Source organism: Chionomys nivalis, chromosome 1 (assembly GCF_950005125.1).
Source record: "Chionomys nivalis chromosome 1, mChiNiv1.1, whole genome shotgun sequence".
Lineage (NCBI taxonomy): Eukaryota > Metazoa > Chordata > Mammalia > Rodentia > Cricetidae > Chionomys > Chionomys nivalis.
The window spans coordinates 103093561-103106676 of record NC_080086.1 but is presented as its reverse complement, the minus strand read 5'-3'; the positions used below and the strand labels follow the sequence as shown (position 1 = coordinate 103106676).

The 13116-nt window shown below is 47.8% G+C and overlaps 1 protein-coding gene across 1 annotated transcript; it reads left to right on the top strand.

Annotated features, from left to right (window-relative positions):
• The first annotated feature begins 3580 nt into the window (after window positions 1-3580).
• On the top strand, window positions 3581-10964 carry Rrm2 (ribonucleotide reductase regulatory subunit M2). Its single transcript, XM_057774941.1, has 9 exons — window positions 3581-3722; window positions 3836-3910; window positions 4244-4507; window positions 5574-5707; window positions 6815-6909; window positions 7038-7171; window positions 8979-9083; window positions 9174-9287; window positions 9391-10964. Exons 1-9 carry the CDS (start codon window positions 3624-3626, stop codon window positions 9541-9543), a joined length of 1173 nt encoding a protein of 390 aa, XP_057630924.1. The 5' UTR covers window positions 3581-3623; the 3' UTR covers window positions 9544-10964.
• The last annotated feature ends 2152 nt before the right edge of the window (window positions 10965-13116 follow it).

Genomic DNA, 13116 nt, shown 5'->3' with positions numbered 1-13116 from the left:
TGAGCACACACCGTGTATTAGAAAGAAGTCACTGGTGGAGTGCTAGCCCTGGGTTCGGTAGGATGTAATCCAGGCACAGTGGCACTTGTCTGTGATTTGGACGGCAAAGACAGGAAGAGCAGAAGTTCGAGGTCATCCTCAGCTACACGCTGAGCTGAATGCAAGTCGAGACACACAAGCTCCTGACTTAAATAAATAAGGATGTTTTTAAAAAAGATTTCAGTGGGGGGCTGGAGAGATGGCTCAGTGGTTAAGAGCACTGGCTGCTCTTCCAGAGGATGAGGGTTCAATTCCAGGCACCCACATGACGGCTCACAACTGTCTGTAACTACAGTCCCAGAGAATCTGACACCTTCACACCAGTGCACATACAATAAAGTTAAATAAGTCATTTAAAAAAAATTGAAGTATTGGGGCTAGAGAGGTGACTCAGTGATTGAGAGTATTTGATGCTCTGCAGAGGACTGGGTTCAGTTCCCAACATCAACATGGTGGGTCGCCGTAGCTATGAACTCCAGTTCCAGGGGATTCAGTACCTTCTTCTGGCCTCTTCAGGCATACGTACATGTAGGCAAAACACACACATAAAAGAAATAAATAAAAAGAAAGTAAGTTATCCAGAAGCTAGGTATAGTGATGCACACCTTTGGTCCCAAAAGGCAAGGCAGGCAGATGTCTGTGAGCTCAAGGCCAGCCTGGTTTACAGAGTGAGTTCCAGGACCACCAGGGCTACATGGAAAAACCCTATTTTGAAAAAAAAACAAAACAACCAGCCAACTAACAACAACAACAACAACAAAAAATGAATTGTAGATTTTACCCTCTTACTAATTAGCATTTCAACAGGCTGATTTTTTTTAACTAAAGCTATTTTCTTTATATCACAATGCTATAGTTATACCCAAGAAAATAACAATTTGCAGTATGATCTAGTATTCAGTTGTGAAAGAAATGTAAGGTGCCCGGATCAAACTGGAGTTGCCTGTGTGAGCCCTAACTGGTCCATAAAGGCAGGAGGCTAAGGAAGGGCTCCCACTGTCCTGGTGTGTGCTGCCAGAACCACAGATGTGCAGAGGACACAAGAACTCCTGCCAGCACATCTGAGTGCTCAGCCTTGGACTGAAGCCACTCTGTTGGTCCCTTTGGTGCCCTAGGAGGTTAGAAAAGGATGTTGGGTCCTCTGGAGCTAGAGTTTCGATTGGTTGTGAGCCACCATGTGGGTGACAGGAACCAAACCCATGTCCTCTGAGAGAACCTCTGAGAGCGGTTAAGTACTCTTAACCACTGAGCCAACTCTGACTCCCTAAATTCTTTATTTATTGATTTATTTAGAGATCGGGTCTCACTATGTAGCCTAAACTGGCTTGAAACTCACTCTGTAGACCAGGCTGACCTCCAAGGGATGGGATAAAATGAATTCACTGGTTCTGTACGTTGGGAACATTCCTAATAAAAAGGTGTGTACGTGTGTCTGGCAAGATGGCTCAGCGGCCAAGACTACCTTCATGAGATCCATCCCTGGGACCCGGCAGAATAGGAGAGCTCCAATTTCCACAGGTTGACCTCTGACCTTCACACTAGCGGGTTCCACCATGTCACCCCAAATAAATTTCCAAAAAGAACAAAGGGAGTCAGAGAGGATCTAGTGGTGCGACTCAAGGTGCCATGGGGCGTTTCCAGGTCTGTCTGATTTCCTTACCTATAAAACAGACTTGAAATTACTTGTTTTCCCTTTTCATCTGGATTGAAAATACCCATGAACTGATCCGGATGTACAGGGGCAGTGGGTGCTGGGCCTATATTCATGTCACTCTGATGCAGACTGCTGAGTGGATTTGCGGGAAGTACTCGATCTCCCCGGGGACTCAGTTTCCCCCACCTCTGGTCGCCGGAACGCTGACGTGCCCCAGCTCCTGGGTGTGACTGCAGAGCGCGGGCTGAGGGGTGGGCGGGGCTTGAGACCGATTGAAGCGAAGTCGACCAATCACGGAGCAGAGGTCAAAACTGGCGCCAAATGCAAAAGCGCGCAACTCCTGACAGGTCGGGGCGCTGGGGGCGCGGCCCCCTTAGCTCTGCCCGCTTGGCGGGAGGATGAGGCGCTTTGAGGTGGAGGGAGGAGAGAATGGCGCCGACCTTCCCCCTCCCTCTTCCCCTCAATGTTATTTTATTAGTCAGGACCTCATTTGTATTGAGAACACCAGGAGTTAGAACAACCAAAGGCGGCCCTCGGATACTGATTACTGAAAAGTAAAAGGTGAATTTGGCAATATCTATATTCTAATAATTTTCCTAGTGGTGATAATGGCACCAAATCATTAACAAAAAATCTTTATCGATATGGCCCAGTTGGCTTAGCAGGGAAGGAGGCCTGGGTTTTGTCCCCAGCGCCGTGGAAACTGCGCGGTGGTGGATACCCGCTCGGGAGCTGGAGTCGGAAAGATCGGGTCAAGGTCATCCTCCACTACGCGTGGAGTTTGAGGCCAGTCTAGGATACTAAGATGGCTTTGTTTAAAGGGGGTTGGGGGAAGACCAGTTGTTTTGGGGATGGGTACTGGCGTGTGTATTAGTGAAGACGACAATTCAGTTTATTTATGTCTACAAAGAGCAGCTGGGTGAGGCGGTAACAGGGCTGCCTGCCTGAAGTTCGAGCTGCCACTTTGCGTTCAGTGATTTTTTTTTCTCTCTACACTGAGAGAACTCAGGGCACGCTAGTGACGCAAGCAGAGGGGAGCATTCCCAGGTTCCACGTTTCTTCCCCGGGACCTCAGCGTTCCTTTCGGGCATTTATCTCTGGCATCTCGGTGCCCCTCCCCAGGGCGAAGCAGTAAGCCACCTACAAAGCCAGGCGAAAGCGGGAGTTCCTGTCTCCACCCTCACCGCAGGAATTTTCAAATTCGTCTTCCGACAACTGGACGACCAGTGAGTCGTAAAACCAATGTGTGGCGCGTAATCATCCTCTGAACTTCCTGGGGGAAAAAAGCGACTTTTAAAACAAGCGGGAAACGGGGACAAGGGGCTGACACTACATCCAAGGCCGTCTCCGTACCTCTTTAGTGGGTCTGAAGGCTTACAACAGATCGCCTTCTTTACGCGAACCCTCGTTTAAAGACCTCCCCTCTGCTAATCCCGCGGGGTGGGTGCGGTTACCAGTCTCCTGACTGGGGACCCCGAAAGTTGCGGGGCTCGGCAGTCCCCCCTCCCCAGGCTACTCAAGTCCTAGCTGGATTCCCCGCACCCCCATAGCAGGGACGCAAAGACAGTGCAGGCGACGCGGCCCAGAGGCCGGCAGCGTCTCGCCAAGCCGTGGCACTAACCTCGGCGGCAACGCCCCGCACCCCCCAACTCGGGTGCTCGCCCAGAGCCGAGCCTCCCGCCACCCCAAACGGTTCCGGGCCCCGAGCACCCGCGCGCCCCCGGGGTCGGCGCAGACTCCGTGGAGGTCTTTGTGCGGAAGAGCGGACGGCGCAACTCCCACGCCCGATGCACGCTCCAGCCAATGGGAAGCGCGGGCCCGCCCCCTCCGCGGGCCTTTTAAAAGGTGCTGAGGCTGGCGGGCGCCCGTGCTCCGGGTTCTAGCCACTTCACCACCCTCTCCGTCACCTCGGCCGCTGCCCTCGCTCGCCATGCTCTCTGCCCGCGTCCCGCTCGCCACCATCACCGACCAGCAGCAGCTGAGGGTGTCGCCGCTGAAGCGACTCAACCTGTCCGAGAAGGAGAACACGGTGAGCGCGGCGGACTTGAGGAGGGGACGCAGCTGGAGGGGAGGGTGTGGGTTCCCGGACCCGGGAGGGTGGAGGGCTCCCACCGTCGCTCACGCACGCCTGTGTCCCTGCAGCCCCCGAGTCTCAGCGGGACCCGCATCCTGGCGAGCAAGGCTGCGAGGAGAATCTTGTTGGACCTGGCCGAACCGGTGAGTGACCCGAGGAGGCTCAGGTGGGAGGGTGGTCCATGGAGCTGCCGGCAGGGGGCGGGACGTCCGCCGCCGTTGGCGCCAAAGTTGCATTGTCCCAGCTGTCTGCCTCAGCCTCTCCAGGTTCCCGCCAAAATGCCTCCTTAGGATGCCCTTCTTGGGTCGGCCTGCCTATCAGGGTCTCCTCGTTAGGAGGATCACAATAACATGTAATGTGACAGCGAGCCACACGGAACTCCCAGCCAGTGAAAGTACCTGATCTGATGAGAGACGCTAGAACGTTCGTCTGGTTCGATTAACATTTTTGGGGTGGTTGTTTCTCTCACCCAACAGGAACGTAAAGAATCTACTAAGCCCAGCGTTGAGGACGAGCCCTTACTGAGAGAAAATCCCCGCCGCTTCGTGGTCTTTCCCATCGAATACCATGATATCTGGCAGATGTACAAGAAAGCCGAGGCCTCCTTCTGGACGGCTGAGGAGGTGGACCTCTCCAAGGATATTCAACACTGGGAAGCGCTGAAACCTGACGAGAGACATTTTATATCTCACGTCCTGGCTTTCTTTGCGGCGAGTGATGGCATAGTCAATGAAAACCTGGTGAGTCTGCATGACATAGCTGTAATTCGCTTAGAGATAGAGGACTGGTGTGTGACTTTATCTTCTGCGAATGGGGGCTGGAGAGATGGCTCCACTCGGTGGTTAACACACTTCCTGCCTGTGCAGAAGACTCAAGTTCTGTTCTGAGCACCCCTACTGGGTGGCTTCACATCTGCTAGTGATTCCAGCTCCAGGGCATCTGACGGCTCGCACTGGCGTCCTTGGGACGTGCCTGTACGTGTGTGGATCCATTCAAACGCATGCACAAGTAAAATCTTTAAGAACTATGGATATATGTTAGCATTCATCTTAGTTTTTCCTCTGCCAAGTTGCAGCGGTGAGGTTTCTCTTTGTGGCTACCATACTTATCTTTTTGTGGCTTTGTATAATTTGGTTGCATATTTCTTTTCATTGTAAATGGATTAATTAAGAGAGAATAAATAAGATGTTAAGCCCTGCAGGACCTGGAGAATGGCTCAGAGGTTAAGAGCACTTGCTGTAACTCAATTAACATTGGATATGACTCCCTTTTCTAGTGTACAGACATACATGCAGGCAAAAATACCTATGCACATTAAAAAACAGTTTTAGCTGGGCAGTGCTGGCTCACGCCCAGAAACAGGCAGATCTCTGAGTTCAAGGCCACACAGGTCTACAAAGTGAGTGAGTTCCAGGACAGCCAGGACTGTTACACAGAGAAACCCTGTCTCAGAAAAACAAAATTAACAGTTTGGTTAGACCAGCAAAATAAGAGTTCTTTATTTCCTGGTGGTAAATTGAGCATATGACATAAAATAATATGCTTTATTGCAGCATCGTGAAGATCTGTACTACAATATATAGGAGCAAACTTGTTTCTACTTTTTGTTTTACTTATATTTTTGAAACAAATTCTCACTGTAATCCTGGCTGGCCTAGAACTCAGTAAGCAGACCAAGATGGCCTCAAAGATTCCTGCTTGAAGAGGGTGCCTCAGGGCTGGGATTAATCCTAGTATGCTCAAAGGTGAGCAGGTGATGCAACCAGCAGTTTTTCGGGTTTAACTGGTTTATTTCATTACCACTAGGTGGAGCGCTTTAGCCAAGAAGTTCAGGTTACAGAGGCCCGCTGTTTCTATGGCTTCCAAATTGCCATGGAAAACATACATTCTGAAATGTACAGTCTCCTCATCGACACTTACATTAAAGATTCCAAAGAGAGGTGAGTGTCCACGTGGTGTGTATGTTAAGATACCCAGGACTCACTAACTTACTATTGTATTTCAAGTATTTTTGTTCACAAGGCGAACAGGCAGACTAAGACTGTAGATACTTCTAGGGCCCTTGGTCCTGACTGCTTTGAGCAAAGGACCCAAATTGACTTCATTACTCACTGAATGAAAAATCAAGTGTCTTGTAGCTCATGTCTATAATCCCAGCACCCCAGAAACCAGAAGCAGCATTGCCATTGTTCAAGGTCTGGCCAGATGAAATACTGTGTCTAAAACCAAACAACAAACCAGGGCCTGGAGAAATGACTCAGTGGTTAAGCTCTTTCAAAGGACCTAGTTTGGGTTCCTAACCCCTACACAGCAGTTTGGGGCAGCTCATAACCCATTTAACTCCAGTTACATCATATGCCCCCTACTGGCCTCCACAGGTACTCCACACATGGCGCAAAGAAACATTCAGGCAAAACACTCATACGTTAAAAAAATAAAATAAAAATGTGGCTACTGGGCTGGAGATGGCTCAGCAGCTAAGAGTGCTGGCTACTCTTCCGGAGGACCCAAGCAACCAAATGTGGCACAGCTGTCTATAGTGGGATCTTAAATGCCCTCTTTGAGTATGCAGGCTTACATGGAGATAGAACACTCACATACATTAAGTAAATAAATATAAAAATGTGGCTACAAATGATTATAAAAAATGAAGTGGAAATGAGGGGAATTACATACTTTTGACAATCAATACTGAGTTAAAAGATTAACTTTAGACCAGTTTGGTAAAATGTTACTCTACATTAGGGGATTATAGAAAATTAATGGTGGCACAGCTCTGAGTTTGAAGCCAGTCTGGTCTACAAGAGCTAGTTCCAGGACAGACAACAGACTAAAACTACAGCAAAACCCTGTCTCGAAAAACAAAAAAAAAACAAAAAAAAAAAAGGGCTTTTATGTTACAGAGGTAGGGGGTGGAAAGTCAGAGGTAGGGTGATCAGTTGTCATCAGGATAGAAAGCTGGTGTGGAACAGAACTAATCGGGCCTTGCACTACAAGCTGTTGTGCTGCCAGGGGTCTGTGGTATCATGGTATACTTCTGTCTACAGGGAATATCTCTTCAATGCTATTGAGACAATGCCTTGTGTGAAAAAGAAGGCCGACTGGGCCCTGCGTTGGATTGGGGACAAAGAAGCTACCTATGGTAAGGACTTTTCTTTCCTCCTTAAGCCTGTACGTGATTCGATTTTCCAAGTGATGTCACTGGATTGTCGGCCCATACTGAGAGTACCAAGCCCTCACCAGGAACATTTCGGTATTGACTCTTGCTAGGAGAACGAGTTGTGGCCTTTGCTGCTGTGGAAGGGATCTTCTTCTCTGGCTCTTTTGCGTCAATATTCTGGCTTAAGAAACGGGGACTGATGCCTGGCCTTACGTTTTCCAATGAGCTTATTAGCAGAGATGAGGTGAGTCTGGAATACCTGTCTGATTCATGGGATGCCCCCCTGGAGTTACAGGTGGTTGCGAACCACCGTGTAAGTGCTGGGAGCTGAACCAGGCTTCTTGCGACTGCTGAGCCATCTAAGTCTTGGGGATCCAACTCAGGGTCTTATGCTAGCTAGGCAAGTACTCTGTCACTGAGCCACATTCCTGGCTCCATATGCACATTAATGGGTGAGTTCAGTCATACATGTACTCAGCAAGGAATAAAATACCTCAAGTGATGTTGGAACTACTCATATTCTTAGTACATATATTCCTATCATCCCATAGGCTTGAGTGCGTAAGTTGAAAGCTCTGAATGGGATTTTTAGGGTGTCAGAAGCGAGCCTTTGTCTTTGTGCTTCCAAATTAATTGGCAATGAGATCAGAGTTCCTTTGGGCTCCTGTAGGTCCTTAGAGTAGACTGAGGAAAGACAGAAGGTGTCTGTACTTAATAGTTTGTCCAGGGGCTGGAGAGATGGCTCAGTGGTTAAGAGACTGCCTGGTCTTCCAGAGGTCCTGAGTTCAGTTCCCAGCAACCACATGGTGGCTCACATCCATCTGTAATGAGGTCTGATGCCCTCTTCTGGCCTGCAGGCAGACACACAGACAAAATATTGTATACATAATAAATAAATAAATATTAAAAAAAAATAGTTTGTCCAATGTGAAATGCAAGGAGCCGAAATTCCACCACTCCCAAAACCCAGTGGACAGGGCAAGTGATTATCTTCCTGTGTAGGGAGATGAGCCCTGAGACTTACTGGGGTGCCATGTGCTAAGAGTCACTTATCTACTTCATTTGAAATTGTATCAGCTCCTCCTTGTTAAGAACTGGAGTGTGGCCGGGTGGTGATGGTGCACGCCTTTAATCCCAGCACTCGGGAGGCAGAGGCAGGCGGATCTCTGTGAGTTTGAGGCCAGCCTGGTCTACAAGAGCTAGTTCCAGGACAGGAACCAGAAAGCTACGAAGAAACCCTGTCTCAAAATCCAAAAAAAAAAAGAACTGGAGTGTGAGGCTGTGGAGATTCTTGAACAAAGATAAGTCTGTTCGGGTATCAGAAGGGTAGAGTAGGTGGCAGGCACCTTTGAGGGCCTAGAGTTGGGATAACCTATTCCTTGGTATCATAATTGGTAGTTAAACACCTGCTTTCTTTGGGTTTCTGACTTTTAAGACAGGGTTTCTATTACAGCCCTGGCTCTCCTCGAACTCATAGGTCAGGCTGGCCTCAGAACTCACAGAGATCCGCCTTCCTCTGCCTCCTCTGCCTCCCCTGAGTGTTGGGATTAAAGGCGTGTGCCACCATGCCTAGGCCACCTGTTTTATTTTCCTTGCTTTTTGTTGTATTGTTTTTTTTTTGGCAGTCTGTAGCCTGGCTGGCCTGGAAAAATGTAGGCCAAACTAGCCTCAAACTCATGGGCGATCATGCATATGTACTACCATGCCAGGCTAAATACCTTCCTTTGGACAAGCCAAGTGCTCTGTGGCCAGACAAGTTGCATGAGATCACAAAGATGGATAAAGCATTTTTTTTTTTTTTTTTTTTTTTTTTTTTTTTTTGGTTTTTCGAGACAGGGTTTCTCTGTGGCTTTGGAGCCTGTCCTGGAACTACTAGCTCTGTAGACCAGGCTGGTCTCGAACTCACAGAGATCCGCCTGCCTCTGCCTCCCAAGTGCTGGGATTAAAGGCGTACGCCACCATCGCCCGGCTTGGATAAAGCATTTTTAATCCACACATGTGAGCAGTTAAGAATGTTTGGCCTCACAGCAACCTTGAACTTTCCATTCTAGGGTTTACACTGTGACTTTGCCTGCCTGATGTTCAGGCACCTGGTACACAAGCCGTCGGAGCAAAGAGTACAAGAAATCATTATCAACGCAGTGAGGATAGAGCAGGTGGGTGATGTGTGTGGGTTGCTCTTACACTTGCCAAAAGGGTGGGCGGTCCTTGGACTCGGGTGCTCAGAAGCTTTGCTTGGCCTCTAGGAGTTTCTCACGGAGGCCCTGCCTGTGAAGCTCATCGGGATGAACTGCACCCTGATGAAGCAGTACATCGAATTTGTGGCGGACAGGCTCATGCTGGAGCTAGGGTTCAGCAAGGTAAAATGTTATTTGTGGCCTGCCACCCACCCATCCCCCACACCCTCTTTTTTTTTTTTTTTAATTTGTTTTTAACACTTATATCTTGCTGTGACTTTTTTAGATTTTCAAAGTAGAAAATCCATTTGACTTCATGGAAAATATTTCACTAGAAGGGAAGACAAACTTCTTTGAGAAGCGAGTGGGCGAGTATCAAAGGATGGGGGTGATGTCAAATTCAGCAGAGAATTCTTTCACCTTGGATGCTGACTTCTGAGTAAACTGCCTGCTCTTTGCTGATTGTTCTCCCCTTGTCATAAAAAATCAGCAAAAGCAATCAACTGGCTACACCATGAATTGTCAGTTAACCGGTATCTAAGAACTGGGTAGCTACCTCAGTTGGTCCCTTTTTGCTGGTTGTGTCACTAGAAGAAGGATGTTAAAGGTACTCGGATTCTTAGGGGAGATTCTGCCCTTGGCTTCTGTGGCCCCAAGCACCAACAGACCCAGGCTCTAAGAGGCGACCCTCCAGCAAACAGGATTCATTCAGCATTTGTTGCCACAAGACTGTTTAAAAGATGTGAGCCTCATTCATTGCTTCCCGTGGACTCTAGCGTTTACTAAGTTTGTAAATAAAACTAGCACTTTGCACACAAACATAGTACTGTCAAGGGGGAAAGCCTGCTTTATTTGGTTTCTACATCAAGCACTAAGTAGTGTTTTGTAAGTAGTTTTGCCAAGCTTAATTCTTCAGTGAATTAATTGAGATGCTCCATCAGCGTTGAAGTCAGTCCTGTGCAATCTAGGCATTAGCCTGCTGGTGCTATTCATGTACAGGGTGTGTGTGTGAGACCCCATACATCAGAGCATCTCTGCTTCACCCAACCTCCAACTTTGAGTCACGAGAGACTTCGGCATGATTTGGAACACTTGCTGGCTGGCCCAGGCCCAGTCGTCATTTTTGTGAAAAGCAGTATATTTTTTTTTCCAAGTTATTTTTTGCCTCATTTCTAGTTAGTGCAGTCTTAAAAAGGCTTTGTAGTTAGGATTTCCAGAGGTAGTTCATGCACCAGTCTTAATTTTTGTCAGTGGTAAAGCTAGGGCTGAAGTCAGCTTTCCTAAAAGATACAGATTTTTGAGTGTGTGAACAGGTACTGTTGAAATTTGATCCACTTATTAGCCCTGACTAGGCTTAGAACTTGCTGTGCAGACTAGGTCAGCCTCTTAAACTTACCTCTGTCTCCCAAACAATGGGATTAGGGTTTGTGCCACAATGCCCGGCTTTACCTGGTGAATTTCTACTAAACACCTGAAACCGTACTGTGTGGGCTGTTAATGTGTGTTCAGTTCAGATTGTAGGCGGAAATATAGACAGCAGATGCACCTAACGGCCAGTGCGAATTAGTCTGCTCTGTGCATTGGTCTGTTTTCGTGTTTAGGGAACAAAATTCACCTAGTGAGTTTGGGGATAGGGGTACATACGTGAAGCTGTCTTAAAACCCAAAACAATGAAAGCAAACGTATTGGTTGCTGGAGTAATTCACATTGGTCTCTGGCCTTCTTACTAGCTGATGCTATTGTGTTTTAGCAGTTTGACCCCCGATTTTTCTTTATTGTAAAATTTCCCATATTTCTGTAATATGAGACCCTTTGTACCTTTTAAATTATTGTTACCGAAAATTAATAAACTGAAGTCTTGCGTGGCACACAAGTGTTGTTAAATGATTGAACTGAAACTTCCTGTATTATGTAAAGTGTTCTGCCTGCAGGCCAGAAGAGGGCACCAGATCTCATTCTAAGTGGTTGGTTGTGAGCCACTATGTGGCTGCTGAGAACTAACTGAACTCCGGACCTGGAAGAGCAGTCAGTGCTCTTAAACCCTGAGCCATCTTTCCAGCCCCCTAACTGAAACTGTTCTTTTTTTTTTTTTTTTTTTTTTTTTTTTTTTTTGGTTTTTCGAGACAGGGTTTCTCTGTAGCTTTGGAGCCTGTCCTGGAACTCCCTTTGTAGACCAGGCTGGTCTCGAACTCACAGAGATCCGCCTGCCTCTGCCTCCCAAGTGCTGGGATTAAAGGCGTGCGCCACCACGGCCCGGCCAACTGAAACTGTTCTTAATATCAGTTCTTTGGGTAAAATTTACATTTCTATTTTAGAAAGTTTCTCATTGAAGCTAAGGGACTTGTTTGCTTTATTTGCTCTTGGCAAGATTTTCCTCTTTTCTTACCTAGGACATGTAAGAGATGACAGACCCTGAACCTCAGTGTATGGAGTTTGTGGTACCATGTCTATAGCCCAGGCTATCTTCAGCATCTTGAATGCTGGGCTTAGGGGTGTGTGCCACTATACCTGACTTGGGACAGGGGCAGTAAAATGGCAGTAAAAAGTTCTTATTCTGCCTAGGCTGCTTTCTCATCTTCAAAGCACCCAGCTACAGGGCTTCCAGGAGTGAGTCTGACTGCTGATTCCCTCTAGCTAGTGTGAATCCGGGTTCAGGCTAGTCTCTGTCATAGAATCTCCCTTGTCTCCTCACATCTCTGCAGCCTCTGAACTGAGACATCCTGAGGGCCATGGTGCTGCTGTGTTGTGGGTTCACTGAACGGCTAACTATCTTGGACCCTTCTGGGCTGTGGGGCCGTGACCCAGAAGTCCTTCCCTGGAGAACTTGCTGACAGTGAATCTGGTGTTAAGAAAGCCATACTGCAGAAGGGTATAGAGACCACATCTGTGGAGGTGGTGTGGCTCCTGCCTCTGTGAACTCAGCACATCTGGACTGTATGTACCTAGAATGAGACTTTGAAGGATGAGTGGCAGGTGGATGAGAAAAGTGTTTGGTCTGAGGTCTGGCCAAGAGATCTTAATCTTACTTCACTGGATTGAGCTTGGTTGGGTACGCCTGGGGAGCCCATGACTTTCATCAGCTCACTCTGTGAGTTCTTAGGCGTTTGGATCTGTAAGAAATGGGCTCCCTGGCATAGCTTCCGGTATGAGCTGTACACTGTTCTCAGATGTGTTTTGGTTTTGTACAAGCTCCAGACAAGCTTATATAAGGTTACATTTTATTACATGGGAGCAAGCAGAGACCTACCTGCTGGGAGACTGAAACCTTTCTCTTCCCCTCTGCCAGGCACCGTCATGCCCCACTATGCCCATTAACAGTATTTTTTGTGAAATGGAAACAAGATGATTTGCTAATACCATTCACTATCTCAGTGTTATTGGGGAACAGGGGTCCTAATGATACTAGTATGGAGTTCTTTTTTGTTTGTCGGCCCCCCGCCCCCTGTCCCAGACAGGGTTTCTCTGTGGCTTTGGAGCCTGTCCTGGAACTAGCTCTGTAGACCAGGCTGGCCTCGAGCTCACAGAGATCCGCCTGCCTCTGCCTCCCGAGTGCTGGGATTAAAGGCGTGCACCACCACCGCCTGGCTAGTATGGAGTTCCTGATAAATGGTTTTGTTTAGCAAGATGCTCTAAGCCTTGAATATCAGTGGCCAGGGGGTTGTCTGGCCTCTTTAGACCCCCAGTACAGATACCATCTTGGTGTCTGGGCATCACAGGATGAGCTGTGTCTCCCTCCATAGTGGGGGGGGGGCGTGGGGGACAGCCCTAGATTTGCTTTGCACCTCTTAGGTTTGGTCTGTCAGTTTTCAGACGGAAGTGATGGTTGACAAAGGTATTAGGTCTTATTTCTACGAGATCATTTAGAATGTGAGAGACAGCCCCAGATAACAGGCTGCCTGGCAGGAAGAAAGTGGATTCTATTCAATGAAGCCGTTCTCTCTCTCTCTCTCTCTCTCTCTCTCTCTCTCTCTCTTAGACCATTTTGCATCAAAAAAAATTTAAACTGGCTTGT

What these genes read in the sequence shown, in the direction of transcription:
- Rrm2 (XM_057774941.1), top strand. Translation starts at nt 3,624, where the DNA reads ATGCTCTCTGCCCGCGTCCCGCTCGCCACCATCACCGACCAGCAGCAG. An exon ending in TGTTGGACCTGGCCGAACCG is followed by an intron (nt 3,911 to 4,243) that starts GTGAGTGACCCG and finishes CTCACCCAACAG; the next exon opens with GAACGTAAAGAATCTACTAA. An exon ending in AGCTTATTAGCAGAGATGAG is followed by an intron (nt 7,172 to 8,978) that starts GTGAGTCTGGAA and finishes TTTCCATTCTAG; the next exon opens with GGTTTACACTGTGACTTTGC.